This window comes from Triturus cristatus, chromosome 2_2 (genome assembly GCF_964204655.1).
Source record: "Triturus cristatus chromosome 2_2, aTriCri1.1, whole genome shotgun sequence".
NCBI classification, from domain to species: Eukaryota; Metazoa; Chordata; class Amphibia; order Caudata; family Salamandridae; genus Triturus; species Triturus cristatus.
The window spans coordinates 1049039762-1049063194 of NC_140582.1; the positions used below are offsets into that span (position 1 = coordinate 1049039762).

The window sequence follows — 23433 nt, forward strand, 5'->3', positions numbered from 1 at the left end:
AAGAGGGCTAACTTAAGGTTTCCCATGTTCAGAGAGTCAACAGGATCGAGGAAGGCACCCGCTTCCGCTGACTGTTTCCACAGTGGCCCAGACTGCATGTCCAAAGAACAAACATGGTCATATCCAGCCCAATCAGCAGATGCTGAGGTTGTGCCAGCTGGCAGTATAACCGCAGTATAGGAGCCAGAATCCAGGGACCCAGTGAGCCGAATCATCCAGGAATGGCTCATTGTAAGCATCCTGTAGCGCCGGTGTTAAATGGTTTGTTTGAAACTAAGAGAAGTGTCTGCGATTGGGAGATCTGCAGTGGAAAATGTAATTTGCTGTCAAATGTCATAGCTCAGGGGATCTTGCTTAGTTTGTTTGTAGGGACCATACCACCGGTAGCATTTCTGTGGTAAGGAAACTGTAGCCGCCAAATCAGCATAGGTAGACCCTAATCCCTCATGAGCAGCTATGATTAATTCTGGTTTGCGGTCTTGGTTTGCTATCATTCGATCCTGCTCTCTGGGAATGTGAGCAAAAGGAATGTTTTGGGCACTCAGAAGATAGGAGTATTTTGCTGAAATTTGCTTTAGATAGTGGTGTGGCACTGTGGGAAGCATTGACAGCTACTAAGATGTCACCATCCACTCTTGTGTGTAAACGAGTAATTGCAGCTACTACAGCAGTCTTGACTGCTGCTTTTGTGGTTTCATCAGCCAATAAATTTCCTACAGCGTGTATTCCAGCATGTTGGTGACTCAATGTATGAATTACATGATACTGTACCAATTGCATATAAATCACATTTATATTCAAATGCTGAAATGCGTTTTACACCTACAGAAAAACTAGTGACTACAGTTCAGACAGATGTTATAAACGAAAGACTGTCAGCTTAGGGGAAACACATAGTTGTGGTTACTCCCATTGCTGCCTTAGAAGTTGTCACCAAGACGAGCGTTCCCAACGCAGAAGCTTTCCATCCAAGATGGATACAGTGGGCCACCTTCTTAACAGCTACTGATGTTAACTACGTCTTTGTACCTACCTTGCGAACACAAGAATTCCTCCAATATGAACAGGAATACCCTATGCCCAGGGAAATTTTGCCTCTTGATCAGTATGATTATATCTTGTGTACTGATGGTTCAGCCCAGCCTGCTGCTGGAACTAAACAGCAATATTCCGCCACTTCCATAGCAGTACACGGAGTCATGAGGAATGGGGAATTCCACTTTCAAAAAACCTTTACACAATCTCTAGGTGATTGTACTACCCAGCTGGCTGAACCCAAAGCTTTAATTCTGGCACTAGAGTACAGTAAGGTGCAGGCACTTCTAGAGGATCTGGAACCACGAGATAGCACATGTTTTTGTGCGTGGTATGGCTGGGTGTTGAAGTGTAAGGCTTTGTGGTATTGTAGGCAATTTTTAGTTGTATTCTTGCTTCATATTGGAGCCAGTTTAGGGATTTTAGAATCTGTGACGCGTCTTGCAGCAGAGTTAAGAGAGGCTCTTAGTGGAGCCACCTTAGATCTAGGGAGGCCACAGAGGGTTGCTCTTCCATCACCCAATCAATCGGGGGGTTTAAAAAGCACGACTATTCACCCATGAGGTTCTCAAGGCGCTGAGGGTGGGGCAGCTGGTTCTTCTGGCTGTGGGAGATCATACGAAGAGACAGATCTTGAGGTCCTTCTTGGATTGGGTAAGCGACGCCGATTGCCTGAGGTGGAGGGGCAGGGAGTTCCAGCTATTGGCGGAGAGGTAGGAGAAAGAACTTCCTCCGGTTTTGGTCTTGTGGATTGTGGGGACGGAGGCTAGGGTACAATGGGCAGAAAGCAATTGTCTGATAGGAATGTGGAGTGGGAGGCGGTGGTTCAGGTCTTCTGGTACTATGTTGTGGAGAGCTTTGTAGGCATGTGTGAGGAGCTTGAAGGTGATTCTCTTGCTGATCGGGAGCCAGTGGAGTTGTTGGAGGTGTTGCTTGATGTGGCTGCTGCGGGGATGTCGAGGACCAGTCTGTCGTTTTGGACGTTCTGTAATTTCCTGAGCTGTTTCTGGGTGACGCCAGCATAGAGTGCATTGCCGTAGTAGAGTCTGCTGGTGATGAGTGCGTGTATGACCGCTTTTCTGGATTCTGTGGGGATCTATCTGTAGTGCTTGTAATTTGACTCAATAGGACACACCTGGACCCTGCACTCCTAAGAGGAGGCAAATGCATTACTGCACCTTTAAACAACACGTGTTAAACAGCACTCCCAAAAGACGAGGCGATAAAACATGACCCAGCACTCTCTTAAGGCAAGAAAACGAATTCAGGTGCATTTAAAGTGACAAACACGTTTATTTATTCAATATTTTAGAAAAAAAATATATCAGTGAATGCAGACTCCCAAATATCAAGTACCTCAAGTGGAAAACCAGAATAAAATGTAGTATATATACATGTAGCAAAGAGCAAAGAAACATAGAAATGATGTACACAAAGTAAGGAACACCTCACCAATCGATCATGCAACATCCTTGCCAACTCAAGCTGGAGGAGCTCTTCGACAGCCCAGGAAGGAGTTAGATCGGGACCCAAGTTCTGTTTGTTTCACAGCAGTACGTCTACTCTGTGAATGAGCTCCTACCCGTTCCCCGAAGACTTCCAGCTTTAATACCTTTACTCAATGTGAGGCGAAGGTTCTAGAAACCTCGCCCCCTTTCTTCTGTTGGAAAAAACGAGCTGACTGTACTGGTCTGTGTCAAGGTCAAGACAGAAGCTGGCTAGGCTCCTGTATTTTGACTCCGAGACAGAGCTGTACATTCCGCACATTCCCTGAAAGGTACCAAGCACGCATTTTGCACATGTTCCAGTTCACGCTGATTGGTGAGGAGCAAAAAACAAGTGAAGAGCGAAAACATGCCCTCTCCACTTTGCAGCTACGTGCGAGCACAGAAAATGGAGTCTGTTACTCAAGATGGAATCTGCACAGAAAATTGAGTCAATTATGCCAAATGGAGCCAATGGTCAATATATCATTCTTAATATCAGTACACCATCTGAATGTCTTTTGAAGCAGGCGGAGTGTGTTGAAGCAGGCTGAGGAAACTGCACTGATTTGGTGGTTCATTTGGAGTCCAGTATGATGCCATAATTACATGCGTGGTCGTAGGAGTGGAAGTGGTCCTAAAGCAGCTCGCCACCAGGAGTCATTCCAGGCTGAAGGAATGAGACCCAGGATGAGTATTTTGGTCTTGTCTGAGTTGAGCTTGAACCAGCTGTCTTTCATCCAGGTGGTGACTACCTCCATAGTCCAACTTGGAGATCACTCGAGTTTGCGCAGCAGATTCAAAGTCATTGGGGGAGGAGAAAAGGTTTTATTTTCCCTAAGATGCTCATTTGGAAGTTTGCTCCTTTGGTTACAGCACTAATGTGCTTCTGCATGTTCAAACTCTTGTCTAGCATTATGTCCAGTGAGCTTGCGGAGTCAATGATTAGTGTCTGGATTACTAACCTCCCGTCACAGGAAGGGAGGCAATTCACTTCCATTTTCTGAGGAAGCTGTCCTCCCACTCCATCATGTACCATACTAAACCAGGGGCATCCAAAATGGATCCCTCTGGCTCCAGCACTCACACTCATACACCCATAGAGCCTTACTACCACTCATGTACTACAAGCGTACTATACACACACACTCTTGACATGCACACTGTAAGGCAGTCACTGTAAGTTTCTGGGGTACACAGAACATTGGAATTTTAGACCAGAGGGGTCAATACAGCGCTCTGTCATTGACCTATATATAAATGTCTGGTCATACTAAGGATTCACAAATCACAGTAAGCTACCACCTTTGTTTAATGTTACATCCAGGGTAGGGACATCAGATCTGTATCCCCTATGAGGACATGTTTGGTGCACCCCTCCTAGTCAGAGGACATATCCCTGGACCTTGCATTGCCTCTGCACAAATGCTAGATTAGCATGTGGGCTGGGCCAAATAAGTCAGGATGGCAGATTTACATGCATTCAGGCAGTCGGTGTGGGAAAATATGCCCAAGTACCATGCACAGGGCAGACTTGTCCAAATACAACTCATAGTGGTCCCCATTCACAAAAAGAGGCTCATGTCTGATTCTGCTTGCCATCTCCCTTTTCAACAAATATCCCAAGATTCTTGGCAAGGTTTTTTTTTTATATATAAATCTTTTTATCATTTGCACTAATCGGTTGATGAGATGAATTCTTTCAAGGTGGGCTCAGAGAGAGACCATAGAGCATGGGTTTCCCTTGCAATTAATAACTGATAAATACACCAGACACAACCAGGATTTATCAATTTCAGCTTGCATCGTCCTGCAGAAAACCTTGATCAGGCCTTACTGTGAAGGAGGCTTGTGGCATTGGAGATGAACGCCTCCCTGCCTCCTTGTACAAATTAGTCCCTACGCAGAGCCAATATTGCTAGAGTTAGATTTGGTCAGCTCACCTATAGGTGTTTGTTTCAGTGACGGGAAGGCAAGACCATGCCTGTGATTGTGATTGGCATGCAAGTTAGATTCCCAGATTAGGCATACTAAAGCAATACTGTTTGAAGAAGCTGGGTCCATGATTATTTTATTTAACCATTAAGTGGTCCTGAGCGAGAGCGGATCAGCAGTTGATGAAAAATGTATTTTAGGAATCTTCTCAGGGTAGGTGGAACCTCATTTAATGATATCGATAGGCGAGCCGGACATGGCTCCTCCTAAAGATGTGACTTAAAACCCTGGCTATCTGAGTAAGGAAGTGGAATACTCAAGCAGCCTCCATATATAAAGAGGCGATTATCGAGCTAAGAAGTCATTTAATGAGTGGTATCTACAGCGAGCTGAGCCGGGTTAGCAATGGATGATATTATCCTGGTTGGATGCTCTAGAATCCTAAGTTTAAAAGTATGTTGCTCTGGTAAAAGAAGCATTAACCCATACAACCTGGGGAATGCCATCAGGAGTGCTGCGTCGATTTGGATGACTATTACTTGCCTAAAAAGAAATTATCCTAAGGGTTTTTACAGAACCCACCCCACTGAGATGATATGCTGGTACACAAGCACAGGTTGAGGCCAGCTTCATCTTGCTGCAGCGGGCGGCCAAAGACCTGTGCACTTGTCTAAGCCGGATTTGAGCGATTGAATCAGATATATTTTTCCTTCTGGACTATTCATACAGTTGACAGCGACTATTCATACAGTAGACAGACAAGTTATTTGTTAAAGGCTCTTCCTTAAGCAAAGGAGATCCAAAAGGTAATGAAAGCTGTGGTGCTGATGGTGGCCCATTTTCTTGGTAGAGCATGTTGTTAAAGAAGAGGACATCCAAAGAGTACTGTAGGTATTTGATGAAAGTGATAAATGGGTGCACTGCATGGCTGTGGGAAGGTGTGGGGTCAGGATTGCCCATCTTTATTTTAAGGTAGTACGTTTTTGAAAAATCTTTCTGTAGTAAAGTTTTTCACCCTTCGGTTCCAATGCTTGTCTATTTTTTTTTTGAGTGTGATTTTTTTGCGGGGGTGGATGTTTGGGGTGAAATGTGTGAGAGGCAAGATTCGCCTGTACTTACCCGGTTGTATCCGGTGGACAGAAAACTTTGCAGCTGTCTCTTGCAAATGGCATTGCAATTTTCCTTTTAAATCATGGCTGTTTCATAAATTATGCTTTTGTCTGCTGAAACATCAAACCCTATTAAGCAAAGGCCAATCAAACTCCTTTGATGCGTGCTATCACAGCCACAAATGAGCAACAACGTGAATGATGCAGCCTACAGTGTTGACGACTCTCTTTTCTAGCATATATAGCGAAACAGACGCACGTACGTGGTTTAAAATAGAAATATGGATATTGACACAGCTACCCAGTGATGCAAGCCTTTGTTATGAGACCGTCGTGCGGTGACGTTTTTTGCCATTTTAGTGTATCAAGGGCACTTGGAAGGCAAGTAGCATATGAGAGAACTGAACTAAAAATAAAGGGGCAATTGGGCCACGTGGCCCACTGTATCAAAAAGGGGGGCATATGAGAAGCAAAATCACAAGATTGGAGGCTTGAAAAAGAAAAGGATGGTGGTTGTACTGCCAGGGGATGGACTAGAACTGAAGAAAGGTTGGAGGTATTTACAAGAAGAAGCAGAAACATAAAGGTGGGATTGGCGCCAAAAGAGGGGGTGAGACTGGTTAAAAAATAGGGTGTGCGATGACGATTGCTGGTCACTCCAAAGGAGTAGAGGCAGCAACCAAACAAGAATGACGACTAGAGCCACATGATTTCAGTGGTCGGACCCAAGAGTTGAACCAGTGTATAGGACCCAGGAAAAGAGCTTTGGAACCCTGTACGTTATAGGGCTGTAGGTTGGAAGCTACAAGGGCGGTAAGGCTAGAACGACACTGCAGTAAGACTGGGAGATCAAGCTGCATGAGAGGGGAGCTGCTGTCAGTAGGAAAGAGTTTGGAGCCTGAAAAGGGGGTGTGCAGGAGCCACACAGAGTGGACTGGAGCTACAAGAACCGTAAGAACTCTGATTCGGAGCTCTAGTTCATCCCTCTTCTGAAACTAGGGGCATCTAGGAGAGTACACTGGCGCTAAAAGCAAAGTGAGATTAAAGACAGAAAACAAAAGGCCTACAGCCTCAAGAGCACAAACTGGCATTACCAGAGAAGACAAACTGGAGCCATATGAGAAGGGGTGGAGTAGAGAAAGAGCGAGGAGGCAAGAAGCTACAACAAGCATTTGCAATGGAATAGGTCTCGCATTACTGAATGTTTGAGCTATTGATGTTGCATTATTATTAGCAATGCCAATAGCTCAAACTTTTTAATATTGCGAGACCTATTGCATTGCAAATGCTTGTTTAAAACTTGCATGGGCGATGGTTGCACCCCATTAGTAACAGTTTAAAACCCACGTACAGAAATAAGCAACAGAAAGATGAACAGTCCAGCTTAGCAAAGGGCTTCCACTGCCCAGCAACATGTGTCCCTGCATTTTTTGTAACTTTTGACCGGTTTGAGCTAGAATTTTTTATTTGAAACTGCAGATGATGGATTACGCGGCAAATGTGGCAAATCAATAATTATGCAAAAATGGCAGCGGCCGCACAATCCCATAATTCCAATGGCCCTGCCAATAGCTAAACCAACCCAGCCATAGGAGCTATAAACCAAGATGCCGCTGTGCTTGGCCGCACAAAACAAGTTAGAAGAGACAGCACCAGCTCAAATTAACCCTATCATTATTCTGTGCCATACTACAACAGTTCAACCAAACCTCCAGCGACTGTACAGCACGAGACCCCGGCATTTGAATTTGAATTTGAATTTAAAAACATTTCTATAGCGCACTTTTACCATGCGGTTTCTTGGCGCTGTTAGATTGTGAGAAGCAGGCAGGAGCAGAGGGGAATTTAAGCATTGTAGGCTCGGGGAAAAAGAAAAGTTTTAAGACCCTTCCGGAACTCAATGTAGGAAGATGACATACGGAGTTCCGGGGGGAGGGAGTTCCAAAATGCAGGAGCAAGCACTGCGAATTTCGTACCGCCAGTCTTTTTCTTGCTGAAGCGGGGGATGGTTAACAAAGCCTGATGAGTAGACCTAAGCTCTCGTCCAGGTATGTAGGGGGTGATGGCAGAACAGGCATTATTCCACTATAGTACAACATAACCCATTTACAAAGAGCCATCATTTCAGGTTCAACCTCACAGGAAGCCATTTGTTTCCTGTTTGTCTTTTAAGATGTGGACACTCCGACACCAGCCTATAAATGAGGGGGGGCAACAAACAACATCCAGTTGAGCAACCAGTTGCTACATGATGGGGGAAATATGCCGTTCTATAACTGGGCTTTCAATTATCCTGATGTATTCTGGGATTTGTAGTATTTGTGCCATAGATGGTTCTGCGGCCCCTCACCTCGCTTTGGAAAAGACAGTATTGATTTCTGCAACCCCGCCCTGAAAACTGTACCGCAGCCTCTGGTGAAACAGCGGTTCTGAAGTAGAGGATCACACAAGCTCGAAAAAGTGAAGCCAGGACAGAGAGGCTACTCGGAGTCACTGAAGGAAAACCGTATCATGTAAAAAAGCAGATGGGTGCTCGCGACATGTGGGAGCCCGTCAAGTGACAACACCTCAAGTGTGGGGAAGAGTCTGCTGTAGGTACCACCTGCCCCGACCCCAGCATGTGGACGAGGAGGCAGACGGGGGCGTGAAACAGGAGCTGCATTCATTATCGTGTTACCAGCATTGACTGAAGACACCCCCATCCCACAAATGGAATCCATCATCATTTAAAAAAATAAATCATCATTATTCAGGTAACCTCTCACCTTTTCAAAACGTAGACACATTTCAGAAGAAAATACAGATTACACATTTCGTAAGCAAACCACCTCACCTCGCCCCGCCCCCAATGCTAAAGCGACTTTTGGGAGCGTGTTCTCGCTTTGTAAACAAGGTGAACAGCGCGATTTAAACCAGTGATGCGCACGCACCACAGAGGAGAGGGAATCGAAACTAGTGGTGCGCGCGCACCACAGAGGAGTGGGGGCGAGGGTGCTTGTTGCCTGTGACTCGCTGATGCGCGTACAGACACCAACGGGAGTGGGCTAAGCAAAGGCGGGACATGCGCCCGCTTTTGCCCAATTGCGTGCCTTTTAAAAAAAAAAAAAAAAAGCACGCTAAAGCCAATGGCAACCGGCGAAAGCCTGACCACACGCACGAGCGTGTGGTCAGCTTCCAGAACCCCCTTACAAGACGTCTCGCGCTGCGCGAGCAGTGCTACGCACTGCAACGCTAGGCGCGAGACCTAAAGAGGAGTGAAGGTACAGGAGTCACAGGGAAAGATGAATAGATTCATAAGAGGGGAGAGGTTGGAATCACAAGCTGGGAAGGAGTCTTACACGACATAGTTACTGAAGACATACCTGGTTCCGGTCAAAGCCTGAAGAACAGTGGACTTGATGATCGCAAGTGGCTGGAGACTTGAGGGCTCAATACAAGTAATGCCGAATTTGGGGGCGGGGGGGGGGTATAACGTGAGGGGCAGGAATCTCTGGTGACGACCCTAAAATAGGGAATAAACTCCAACTTTTTTCGAATAAATTAAATATTCTAGCCCACCTCTTGCAATTTACCACCTGGAAGCAGGGGATACACTGAGGCAGGTGGATTGTTTTTTGGCACGGGGATGTAGATAACCAGGGTATGTAGAGGTAAACAAGGGTCCGGGTGAGTGTTGTTTGCAGCTCAAACTCGTTGTGCAGCAAAAGAGATGGTGAGGTGGTAGGGGGAGCGGGTTCCACAGATGCCCCAGGCCTTTCAGCCTCCTGTGCAGGTCTGGATCAAGCATTCAGGGCCTGGAATCTGAATAGTATCAAGATTATATTTTAAAATAAATAACTGTCATAGAAATATACATCTACTGGAGATTCAATTTAAGTTAATTGCTAACAGGAAAGTAAATATACATCGTTGCAACAGTAAAACATGCTAGTAAAAGTATAGATTTTATTTTCTAAGCTTATTTTTTCTTTCTTGTGAAGTTTACAAAGTTGGATATTGAAGTACCGTATTAATAACCAGCAATGATAAGGCCTTAATCATGCCAATATGTAAATCCAGTTATTTTCAAATGGTGATACATCCGTTCAATGCTGGAATGATGTTATCACATTAAAGCCTAATCAATTGGCTTTGCCAGTGCTTAGAAAACAAAGAAGCACATATTATTGTTTCTGTATAGCATGCATATAGGCGATAAAGAATTGAATGCAGTAAAATTATTTTCAGCTGTAAAATGAGTCCTCCATGCATTCCAGTGGCAGCAGTTGTTCCTGGGAGGTGGAATAACAGTCAGTAGCATGAGGTGAGAGTGTAGTACTAGCTGTTTTGTCAAGCCAAACCTAAACTCACAGGACAAAAGAAAACAACTGTGTTTAGTGACAAACGCATAGTTTTTGTTCTGCAGGATTTCCCTAATGTGCTAAAAAATAATTTTGTCTAACGTGCGAACACTAGAAACGATTCTGCGTGAGTCATTTGTGTATTAGGATTTTTTTTGCATGTGTGAGAATGATTGGTTTGTTATTGATTTAATTAATACATATTGATTCTATGTAACTATGTGTGCAATGTTTAGGAGTATTTTGTTGAATTACATTCTTAGTTTAACGTCCTAAGTGAAACCCCATTATGCACTAGGAATTAACATTAAACCATTTGCCACTTGGCATGCCCTTGGGCACTGTCTTTTCATAGCTGTTGGTGCATGCTTTTGGATATGCTGATGCCACCAACCACTTTATTGCCCATAATTAGTTTATTTAGTGCTCATCTTACCCAAGATAAAAACAATATCAGCTAAAGACATATGACCACCCTTGAGACCAATACCTATATCCTCCCACAATTTATGTGCCTTTCTCTTGTGTTAGAAATCATATCTGGGACCATGGTGAATCATAATCACAATGCCTCACATTCTGGCCATTAACCCAAATATTCCTGTATGATCTCGCACCATGTACGCTGGCTGGGACAGATGACATAACATCCCAAGTGTCCACCTCCCATTCCATATGGTTTTCCTCTCTGCAAAACTAGCATGTACTGACGTGGTGAACCCCCAACCGCAAGGTGCCCTTTTGAATGCAGGGTAATGGGTCCAATGAAGTGACGTTGCAAAGTACACGGAACCCCACCCGGACTCACTTAGGTGCTATCCGGCCTGGATACTGTGCTGAGGGCCCCCCCGCCCTGCGGGGGCATTTGTTATGCTACTGGAATGCTTCAGTTTTCCATGTTTACTAATGCTTAAAACGTTTCCCTCCAATAGCACCTTTTGCCCTCTAGTCCATCATCTCCGTCTTCTTCTTCGACCCTGTGGCTAACTTCTGCTTGTACTCGAGGGTATGGCCACCCGCCCTTGGCTACTTCAGCAGCTCATGCAACATAAATGTCTGCCTGACCTTGACCCTGAACATGCGCAGCATCTTTTCTTCTGCTTATTTACCAATATTCCAAGCGTAATCATGGTTTCTTCATGAAGTCACTAAGCTGTGCGCTGGTCCTTACGCCTGAGATGATACTGTTCCAGCACAACACTTACCCTAAGGTTAAAATGGGCTCTTAACTTCACTGCTTTACTCCCCTACGAACGGTGACTGCTTAAAAATACTTTTCTCTTCAGACCTACTCAGTGTAGTAGCAACATGATCTTTCTCTTGGAATTGGGATTACAGCCACACATAGAAGTTAGATACTTTTGAAAAACGTTATTCCATTGTATCAGGTACCGATGCTCCCACACCATTGAATTATGAAAAGGACGCTGGCAGAACCTGATGCATTGTTTCCATAAAAACAGAACTAAAGGTTACAGGTCTAAATCGATGCGTGTATTAAATGACTCAGAAAACTAGAGCACACACAACAAACAAATTTGATGAACCAGGCTCAGCCTGTACACACAACAAAACACTCCAGTGCATACACAAACTCAAACCATTTCTCCAAGTCTTTAGGCATAAAGAATCTGCTGCAGAAACAAGAGACAGTAAAAATGCACTTTCTTCTGCAAAATAAACTCTTCATCACATACGAGCTTTATGATTTCAGAAGTAGTAGACTGGGTGCAAGTGATTGGCCATGCGTAGTGCTGGATTGACTACTTTTTTGTAGCTTACATTCTGGGCTTGTGAGTACTGAAAAGTAGTAAACTTACTGTAGAGCAGTGCTTCCCAAATTGTGGATCACAAGCTGATTTTGGTTGGTCGCTTAAGTCCAAGCACAAGATAAAGATGCCTTTAAATTTTGTATTCATCTTGTCACATTTGCTGCGCTTCAAAGACAGAGGTCAAGTGCCAGGGTTATCTTCTGCTACTTAGTAGGTTGAGCCAGTGCGCATGCGCTGCTCTGGCAATCTGTTGTACGTAGAGTATGGAGGAGAAGCCTCGCCTACATTTTTCATTGCCTTGTGTCTTTGTCCATCGTAAATGGTGGCATTTGATTCCTTAATAGGCTTGTTAGTCCCGCCTTAGTATGGCAATGTCATCATTTGTATCCTCCCATGACTACTGGCCCCTTAACTTGGTAGTTACACATTACATCTAATTTTTTTTCTTTATTGAGCTTCTCCTACATTAGGCACGACGACGTGCTTAGCTTACATTCAGCGCCCCATGCCAGCTTTCACTTTCGAAGCAGGGACAATGGCGGCCATTTGTTTGCAATGACATAGGTCTCGCATTTAAATGCGAGACCTATGGCATTGGAAATATTTATTTGTTTAAATGTCTTCTTAATGGAACATAAAGGCAGGAGGCTCCGAGCGCGGTGTTACTTCTCGCTGCTCCTCAGACAACACGGTGACATGGTGTCATTTGTAGGGCGCTACATCATTTCAAAGGTAGGAAGGGTGTGCAGAGGGGACAGAGCATAGTCTTCGGTCACTGCTTTCCAAATGGCAGGGCAAAGCTTGACATAGAGCTTTAGGCAGGAATGTGAGGTGTGGAAATAAAAACCTCTCCGAAATGAGAGCTGTTCTGGGTGCCGGTGGGTGCCCCTTCACACTCACAGCCCGTCTGAGCAAAAAAGCCCCCGCTTCCATTGCATGTAGACTTCTGCCCCGTTCACGTTTCAGGATTTTTTTTTTAATGCCCTTGGTATGTCAAAATCAAAATTCACCTGTTACACCCCCGCCCCCAATCCACACCACACACTTTCACTATGAGATACAATAGGAGTGTATTGGGTTGTCGTAGTATGCTTAAACTAACAACTAGTTAGGCTTTTTCTCGCAGGGCACTTTGCTCAGATTGTTACCACCGGTCTTGACATTCGATGGATAGTTCCTACTTTTTTGGGTGAAAGTTATCATTCTGGTCAATTACGTTTGATAAAAAAACCATGAGTGCGCTGCATGTACCTTAACCTCCAGCAGAAATTTCCATTACATCAGCACAATATTTTTGTGTGATCTGTCTTTCCCAGCTCACTTATATTTCTTGTGTGCCCCAAATGCCCCCATATTTAGTCTGTAAGCACTATTTACTTTATTGAGTTCCTCCTACTGCAGGCCGGACATGCGCTGCTTCAGCTGAAACCGCTTGTGTTTTTTTAAGCAGCACGGCCACCCCCATAACACGGGCGCTTGCTTTCAATCAATTTAACCGGGCATTATCTGAAGTCTGTTTAAATACCACCACCACCGCAACCAATACCACCACCACCAATACTACCACCACCAATACCACCACCAATACCATTCCCGATACCACCAATACCACCACCAACAATACCACCGCCAATACCAATATCACCACCACTAATGCCAATACCAACACCAATACCACCGCCACCAGCAATACCACTACCACCAATATCCTGCCACCAGTACCACTAATAATGCTACCACCACCAATACCACCCTACCAATACCACCACCAATACACCACAAATACCACCACCACCACCAATACCACCACCACCAATACCACTACCAATGCCACCACCCCCACCATCAATACCACCACTAATACCAATACCACCACCTCAGTGCCTTTCGCTCACTAGTAATAGCGGGGGCACTGTACCAGGCCGGAGCTGCAGCTGAGACCATCACTCCCTCCCTCCCTCTCTCCCTCCCTCCCTCCCTCCCTCCCTCCCTCCCTCCTTCCTTCCCTCCCTCCATGCCTGCCATAAAGCACAGCCCGCCCTGCACCAGGAGGTGAAGCCAGGGCCCTACTGCAGCTGGAGTGGTTTTTTTGGCCATAGATAGCAAGGATATTACGCAATGCCACACTGCACACTCAAATCACGAAGAGGGCAGAAAATAAGCCTGCCCCTCCCCCTCTTCCTCCTGAGCCCCAACAGTGTAATCGAAGAGCAAAATGTGTTGGAGCGCTTTGTTAGTGTTTATAGCTTGAATCATATAAACTTGTATTTTACAACACCTGCACTTCTTCTTCACTGCACTATTTATCACTACTTTGAAGGCTTTGCAGGCTGGTTTCTTCCTCTGGTATTTACAATCTAACAACGGTCGAGAAGGCCCTTTATTACAATGCAATAGGTCTCGCATTTGCGAGAGTTTAAGCAATTAGTATTGTAAATTACAATTCCTTTTATTGATGTTTTGAAAACCCAAAACATAAATAATAGGCATTGTCATTTACAACGCCAATAGCTCAAACTCCCATGAATGCGATACCTATTGCATTCCAAATGCTTGTTTAACATGGGGACTGGTATTTATGAACTCCTCTCACTTTGTAGTCCGAGAAAGAAAAGTAAAGTGAATTATTTGACAATCGGAAAGAAAAGGCTGTAGAATGTCATTTTTTGTAACAAACAACAAAATGTAAATACTTGTAGATGAACTGTACAAATTCAGCAGTTATGAAAGCAAAATTGTAGCACATTTTTGGGAATTCTGAAGTGTGATGGAAACAGAAGTTTTAGTATGATCAGAACAAATCAAAATGCTGTACTTGGTGATGCACCAATAATAAATATTTACTGAAACCCAATTTCTACACGTTATCATTTGTATGCAATATAGTTTTATCTATAAAACTTTACGTCTGTGCAAATTTACTGGCCATTTCAATAGAAAATGTACTGTCTGTAAGTGACAACGCGCTACCACACAATGCTTTATTTACATTAAAAAGAATTTGCCTGCCTAATATCCATTAAAGCTAGGTGGGTCGTGAACGTTTGTTGTATTAAAAAGTGGGTCGTGGCTCCAATAAGTTTGGGATACACTTGAAAGTGTAAGTTACCTTTGAGAATCAGGCCCTGTCTCTGGATCAGGTTACGGTGGCATTATCTCAACACATAATACAATTCGTATGTAAGCAGGAACACATGCAGAATGAACTTGCTTTAGGAAATGAAATTCTGCTCTGCCTAAGCAGATAGTGGGTTAAAATGGTAAGATCTTAAGAGCTGTGGCTTGTACCGCCTGGTGTTAGCAGAAGAAAGGGATGAACTATAAACTGGTTATTCTGTCTCTACTAGTAACAAGTTTGTGTGAGTGTTTATCATTGGGCCCCTGTTCAGTGGACGCCAAACTGGCAATGGCAGATGACCCTTCCTCCAGGTCTCTGTGACACTGGTACATCTGCAGTGTTTACTGTGTGTCACTTTGGCTAGGGTGGAGTCTAGAGCGGCACTCATCGAGCAGATGTTAATATCCATCCCTATGAGAGTACTAAATGGGATGATTATGCCCTGGGTGGGAGTGGCACTCACTCTTGCTGGTATGTATATTGTTACTATTCTTTGGTATATGGTGCTCAGGGAGGGGGTAATCACCCAACGCCCCACAATTCAGATCCAAGGATCCGTATAACAATTTATATCAAGCCCTGGCACACATACAAACAGTATTCTAAGTTAATGACTTCTAGCAAAGAAACAAGCATGGCGTATATAGGTTAATTTAATGTTCTCTTGTTGTAGCTCCAGCCAACACGTATTTCGTCGATCGGGACAAGAGACCCGCGACTTCCTCAGGGCTTTATATATACCGGATAGCGTTTTGAGCCTTCTGGCTGGTTGTAATTCCGTCCCAGCCTTAGTGTGGCTGGGAAAATTCCAAAAGTGGAGTGGTTGCTTCTGTACTAAATATATCCGACACACACGGTTCAGTGTTGCGTCTGTGCGTCCGTTTTAGGTGGCGCATTTTGGCAGCCAGCAATACGCTGCGTGTGGCAGCGTCCTAGTAAAATCCGACCTCGGCACCTCAGTATGGCCGTGTGGGTCCATCCCTATGACGGCTATCATTATATGGCCTGCTTTCTGTACTCCTGTGAAATTGAGAGGAATGCTGAAAAAACCTATTTTAGATCAGTGTGCACATGTTATCTCTTTTCTTCCCATGATTGCTTCACACGCCGCTGATTCGACATGCATGATGATGACATGTTTGCTGGCCTGTGCAGTGATGCCATGGGTTTAGCTCTTGAGGGGAATTGTAATTGTAGTAATGATTTAAGTATGTTTTACCCTTTTTCCAATATCTTTTTTCACAACACTCAGACAGTATGCTTCTGTCGGTGGCCTGACATATTTATATTTCTAATTAAAATAAATTAAATAATTTAGAGCGTAATTTATCATGTACTAGTTTTTGCAGATTGGTTATACCAAGTTCAGGAGACACTGCTGATTGCTCTCTTGAAAATGAATGTGATGTCAACAAACTGCTTACAAAACGCCTAATATCAGCAGGAAGGCAATTGAAATGTGCTTTCTCGAGCTCTTGAGGTGTGCACCTCCTCCAGAGAATCCCTGATTGAAGTGTGATTGGTTCTGTTAGCGCGCGCTGCACTTTTTTAATCCGGGGCAGAAAAATACATAATCATTGAGACTGTATTTTGTCCTCTATATTTCTTTTAGTTATGTGTCAGCCATGGTGCCTGTAAAGTCTCCGAAAGAATACTACGTACAGCAGGAAGTAATCGTACTTTTTTGTGAAACAGTAGAGAGGTGAGTATCCTGCAGAAGTCAATATAGCCGCACTGTTTCAATTTCACCTGTTCATATACAAATAATACATTTATATATATGAGAACACACACACACCACCACACACCCCCAACCCTTTTATATAAAATGATGTATGTGCAGAGTTTAATGAGTGTTGGTTGTCTTAAAATTTGATTTTCATGGCTAGTTGCATATGGTTATATGTTCATTTTGGATGATTTTTTCACTATCAGCAATTTTGTTAATGTACAAGCCATTTAGTACTGAGACATATTATCGTTGGCACCTAAAGAGTGAAGGAAGGGATAGCTATACCTGTTAAAATGTTTACATTTGTGTTAATTTCTAAAAGGTCCTGTTTTAATTATATTGATTTATAATTTTTCAGCCCAGAGATAGCATATTATTTTACGAAACACGTGTCGGCAGAGGTTGTTATTCACAATAACTGTAAAAATTCCAAAGAGAAAAAAGGAATACCAGGTGCCGCTCACTTTGTAATTACTCTCCCTGCTAATAGGAAGGACCGCGGAACGCTGCCCACGAAGGTCCCATTGCTATTTGTTCTGTTCAAGAAGGGTCGTGCCGCTGGTGGGAGCTTCTCCGCATTCGGCGGACAGCCTGCACGCTCCCAGCGTGCACTAGACTCCAGGGCTACCTGTTGGCTTCACCGGGGGACTGCGAGGACCAGCAGCCCCTACATCCAACAGCTGGTGCCTCTTCCCCCGGAGGCCACGCCCCCATCAGCCGCCTACTTACTTTTCGCGACACCCGCTTCGCGGGTGCCGCTCACTTTGTAATTACTCTCCCTGCTAATAGGAAGGACCGCGGAACGCTGCCCACGAAGGTCCCATTGCTATTTGTTCTGTTCAAGAAGGGTCGTGCCGCTGGTGGGAGCTTCTCCGCATTCGGCGGACAGCCTGCACGCTCCCAGCGTGCACTAGACTCCAGGGCTACCTGTTGGCTTCACCGGGGGACTGCGAGGACCAGCAGCCCCTACATCCAACAGCTGGTGCCTCTTCCCCCGGAGGCCACGCCCTCTAACTGTCTTATTATAAATTGACCAGCCCCAAACGCAACGCGGGACGCGCGCGGGGAGAAGCGCGGGCGAAGGGCGGGCCCGTTTAAGCCCGTTCAAGACCGGGCAGGACTGGACTGGGCCACCCCATTTACAGTTTGTGTTTTAATATTCTGCCATTTGATATTTCACATTGACTTTATTAATATTGGCTTGAGAATATTCATTGTTCCTTGCTATCGTAATAACTGTTCACGGTACAATGTCCCCGAGAACTACTAGGAACACAGTTAAAAAACAGGCCCAATCCGCTGGTGAGGTCATTGGCCCAATTGACCAATTTATAACTAAAGCCAACGATGCTATCGAGCAGGGCATTATCTTACTGGATAGAAGGATCTCACAGGACCTGACGATTGCCAGACGCTCTTCGATGGGCCTACTGGGCACTGCAAAAACCCCCTTACGTCCTGCTGATCTACCTCCTCCAGTGACAGTGCATGCAGAAACGCACACCGTTCCCTGCACAGTGGACCTTTCTGCATCTTTGGACTTGTCTGATTCCCATCTATCCCTGGAAAAATCTCCTGTTATTTTTGTTACCCAACCAGATAACACCCCCTCTTCCTCAATGGCTAGGGGTATACGAGAAGGAGCTATCCCTAAAAAATCAAAGAGGAAGACAACCACTAAGCTTCCCCTTTCCACCATTCCTTCTGTTACAACTATCTCTGTAACTCCTCTTGCCTCTAATTCTCCCCCGCAAAACCCTAACCTTTCATCCCTCCATCATTCTCCTTCACTGTCAAATGTTCAAATAGAGGATTCTATTCCTGCTAATCTGAACATTAGTTCCACCAGCTCAAGTAGCAAATACAGTGGAGGAGATATGGTGAATGGTAATCTTACAATTAATGCATGTACCAACGACAGTCTATTGCTCACCAGAATTGGCGATCTATTTAAATTTCACTTGGAACCCATAGAAAAGGCTCTACATATGGTTCAGTCTCAACTTACCCAACTGTCCCTTGTACTATCCCAAAGTACAGGAAACAAGAAGGTTCCCAATTTGGCGAAAGGTAGGCCCATTACTTCAAACGCTCCAAACGCCAAAGCGTTAAAACCAGGAACCTTCGCGCAGAACCCCAATTCTAACAAACAAAAAGTCCCTGAGAAGCCTATTCAAAATCATTCCCTAGCATCTATAAACAAGCCGCAACCACCTCCTAAATCCTCTAATCCTTTACCACCCCGCCCCGTAACCAATCCTAAATCAACAGTACTTTCCCTATCAAACCCTCCTTCTTCCCTTTCCACCTCAATAGGCCCCACTCCCGCTCCTGTCCAACCCAATATTGCTACTGGATTCAACACCATTCCTAATAATCGTAATAGAAAGATTCCCCCTATCCATCTTCCACCCGAGGCCTCTCGATATGTAGTAATAATGACTGGGGTTCCGGAACTCCCCCCAAACCAGGATGAACCGGTTTGGTCCCTAAAAAATAAAGTAATCTTCTGGTTGTCCAACAATAGACCGCTTCCAATCTTTATGGACAACAGAGTTACTACAGTGCGTAGAGTGCCTTGGCTAGGCAACCAACCAAAAAATATACAGGGCGACTGTATAATAGTAAATTTTGAAAATCCTAATACAGTCGAGCATGTTTGCTCTTCGGGTGATCAAACCTCTACCGAAGGGATAGCTACCCATAATTTGTCGTACTTCTATCCCCCGAATACACGATGTAACGCAGGCCCTCCGTGGTCCTGGACGAGGGTAGGAAACTGGGGCGGAATCAGAGACCGAAACCAGTGGTCGGGGTATGGCTTTAGCAACCCACCACCAGGCAACTTTAGCAATTGGAGAGGTCCACTACTATCCAATCGATATGATTGCCTGGATATGGTGGATTGACTACCATCTCTACCCATGACAGACAGCAGTTACAACAGCGTCTTTCCTAACCCAAAAGACCCCTGTAAGATCATTCGGGCGGCCGGCTCCTTCTCGTCATCTTTGTATGGTACCCAGTTTGAGTCTTCCCCTCCCCAGTATACCCTGATCCAACAGCAGTCATCTTCTCCTCACCAGGTCGCGTGTTACACCATGTCAGCTACCCCCGCAGACCCGCTCCCAAACCTACAATCTATTACTCCCCAACCCAGTGAGTCTAAACCCAACCCTCCTCTTTCTGTTATAACCACTCAGTCCCTGTCCCAACTCCCACATTCCTCTGCCGAACCTCAGCCTCCAAATTCTACTTTTTTATCAACCCAGGACCTTCCAATTATATTCTGGAACGTAGCTGGCTTAAGATCGAAAATCCATCTTCAGTCTTGGGTGGAAGTAACTAACAAATTTAAGTTAATCTGCCTAGAAGAAACTTGGGCAATTGACCCTATTCATATTCAGGGTTTTAAAACATTTCACCTTCCTTCCTTACCGTCCACTCATGGTAGACCTAAGGGCGGCTTAGCCATCTATGTTTCCAATTTAATTCCCTTTACGATCACGGAAGTTCCGTTAGTCTCGTCAATTTTTCAAATCCTTAAAATAGTTCCAGACAATAACTCCTGTTATTATCTCATCAATATGTATAATAACTCTTCACCCAGCGACTGTGTAAAATCTCTGTCGGAAATTACTTTGTATCTACAAGACCAAAAAGCTACGAGTCAAGAGTTAAATTGTCATATTGTGTGGGGTGGGGATTTCAATGTGTATTTGTGTAACAATCATGGCAAAGGTATTTGTGGGCTTTTAGACGAGCATGATGTCCCCCTAGCCCACTTCACCCACAGTACAGTGGGTCACGCACTAAACACCTGTATTTTCGCACTAGAACTTGAATTCGCGAACATTTTAGTATGTCCTGCTGTAGAGTTCAAGACGACTTTTCATGGTAGAGGTGCTACCACAACCATCGATTTTATCTTATGCTCTCAATCCTTAAAAAACCGATTGAAGCAATTTACAACTGGCACCGACCCCTCAAGCGACCACTACTCAAATAGCATAACAATAGCATTAAATACTCCATCCTCAGCCTGCCCAAAAACAAGCTTCTTAGCGCAGCACTCTCTGGAGATGAATAAAATTAACGGTTATACTGTCAAGTGGACGAAGACCAATCCCACAGAGATCACTAGTAAGATCATCCAAAAAACCCTTCCTTTTATCCACCACTGTTTGGAGACGTCATCTTCCCCCAAGCTGATCCTCTCCAGCTTCATCAAGATATTAGAAGTCATCAGACAAGAGCTCACCCGTCCCTATAGGACTCATGACAATGATAAGGACTCAAGAGGGTGGTTTGATTTCCGTTGCCGTAAAGCGCAGCGTGCATTGAAAAATGCTCTACACAAACAGACTAGGGACCAGCCCCAAATTGCCTCCTTGAGGAAAAACTATAAGATGGCACAGCAATCCCGTAAACGGGAAATAAAAAATAATCTCTGGGCCCAACTACACCAGAGTACTCTAACCAAGGACTCCACTATGTTTTGGAGAACAGTTAGGGCCCCTTTCCTAGCTGATGAAACTGCGATACAGCATCTAGATGTGGCAGTACCTGCTGATAAATGGGTAGCACACTACTCGCAGATCTTCGCGGATAATCCTTTGACAACGGAGGCTCCCAGACCAGATGCGGAAGCTCCTACTAGTAATAACATCTTCCCCATTGACCTCCACTTCGATCTAGAGGAGATAATCACAGCACTGACTGCCTCAAAGACCGGTAAGGCGCCCGGTCCAGACGGGGTCCCCTTAGACATATTTGTGAGCAATATAGATCTTTGGTCTCCAATTGTCACACAGGTCATGTCTGCAGTTACCCAGATCGGCCTTATTGATTCTTGGTCTACTTCTGTGCTCCTGCCCATTTTCAAAAAGGGAGATCGGGACAATCCAGCCTGCTACAGGCCCATCTCCCTTTTGGATTCCCTAGGCAAGGTAGCTGGCAGACTAATTCTGGAGCGATTAAGGGACTGGGCTACAGAGAATAAGATCTTAACTGACTTACAGTTTGGGTTTCAGGAGGGCCTGGGCACCGTGGAACAGGCCTTAAACCTGACTTTACTCATAGGCAAATACGTTGGGGCCAAAGGCGGTAAACTTCATCTAGTCTATGTGGATTTGAGTTCCGCATTCGATTGCGTAATCCATTCCAAGCTATGGGAGATTTTGAAAAATCTGGGCATAGATCTCGCACTGCTGAATTTTCTCCGAGAGCTATACTCGGATGCAAAAGCTTGTGTGAGATACGGTATCAAAGGGGAGCTTACTGAATCCTTTAATATCGAAAAAGGCGTAAGGCAGGGATGCGTCCTTGCTCCATTCCTATTCAACATCTATACCAACGGTCTGGAGCAAGCGATGCTGGTTGATAGCAAAGATCTACCCTGCATAAGCTCCCGCCCTATCCCTGCACTACTGTATGCAGACGATTCAGTTATCCTAGCAAGGACACCCAATCAACTTCAGACCCAACTAGAAAAATACTGCGAATTTATGTCTTCTCTTGGCCTCAAAGTCAATAAATCCAAGACTTTCGTAATGAATATCGGGAAGAGAGCCCAAAAATGTAAATCTCTCTTTATTGAGAAGACCAGACTAGAAACTGCCACTACCTACCCCTATCTAGGTATCCTTATTGATAACCATCTGTCCTGGAAATCTGCCATATCCAGCAAAAAACTGCAGTTTCAACGCACAACATCTGCACTGACTTCGTTCTCTAGGAAACTGGGTAAGCCCGCTCCTACTGTGCTTTTGAAGATCTACCAAGCCAAATGCATGAGTGTGGCTACATATGGCGCCTGAGTCTGGGGCTATGTGTCCACAGACGAGCTACAAATTATAGAAAACTACTTTCTGAAATACATATTAGCCCTCCCCCGTAGTGCTCCTACTTTCGGCACCCATGTGGAACTCGGTCGGGAGTATCTGACTGATATCATTAGTTACCAGCCGATTCTACTATGGCACCGTATATGGACTCAGGAGCAATGTCATCTAACTAGGTCATTAATATCTGACTGTCTCACTTTGTCCCATTGGAAAAAGATTCCTTGGCTGCTATATGTTTCAAGATTTTTGACAGATTTGAATCACCCTGCATATTTCACTGACCCTGAATCCTTATCGGATATATCTAGAAAATCTTTGAAAAAGCTATGTGCTGACCACTTAAGCGATCTTCGTTTGTGTTCTGAACTCGTCAAAAAGTCAAATGTTCATTTAACGATGGTCCAATCTCCTCATGGCATTCAACTTTATTTGTCATTTTTTCTGTCAAATTATGAGAGGTATGTTTTAACCAGATTTCGGTTTGATGTATTTTATCGCCTTGTCTCACTGCCTGTGCTCTTAGACTGGTCACGAGAACTAACAAACTGTCCCTGTGACGGTCTCACTCGCCAGTCAACTCTGCACGTAACCTTTTTCTGCGGTTTCTATAAGTCCCCGCGGAAACGATGGCTGGTTCCATTGCTCCGACACTTAGGACTGAGAAGATGCAGACCAGCTCTTTTGGCACTTCAATATCTAGACACCCCGTACGTTGCCAAAACCGTAGCCTGCTTTCTCAAAGCCTGCTTGAAAACTCATTCCCAACTATTGGCAACTGTTTCCTAAGATTTTATCGACTATTCTGTTATTATTCTTGTATATAGAGTGTTAGCGTCTACTTCTAAATGCCTGCTTTCCTTAACAGCCACTGAGCAAATCGAATTTTTATTGACTACTGTGTTATTATTTTTGTATTTAGAGTGTTAGTGCTTATATGTAAAATGTCTGCCTTTCTTAGCAGTCAATGAGCAAACTGATTTTTATAATGTTGTACTGTTTTAAATGTACTTTTTATGATTGTAAATTCAATCGAAATAAAGTTAAAAGTAAGTAAGTAAGTAA

At 44.5% G+C, this 23433-nt stretch overlaps 1 protein-coding gene across 2 annotated transcripts in view; it reads left to right on the forward strand.

Annotated features, from left to right (window-relative positions):
• The window catches only part of ZFYVE28 (zinc finger FYVE-type containing 28), a 932593-nt gene that overhangs the window by 638848 nt on the left and 270312 nt on the right, over positions 1-23433 (forward strand). For both annotated transcript variants that reach the window (XM_085642546.1, XM_085642547.1), the window contains exon 5: positions 16406-16495. In XM_085642546.1, the coding sequence (XP_085498672.1) occupies positions 16406-16495 (90 nt within the window). The remainder of the gene's footprint in view (positions 1-16405; positions 16496-23433) is intronic.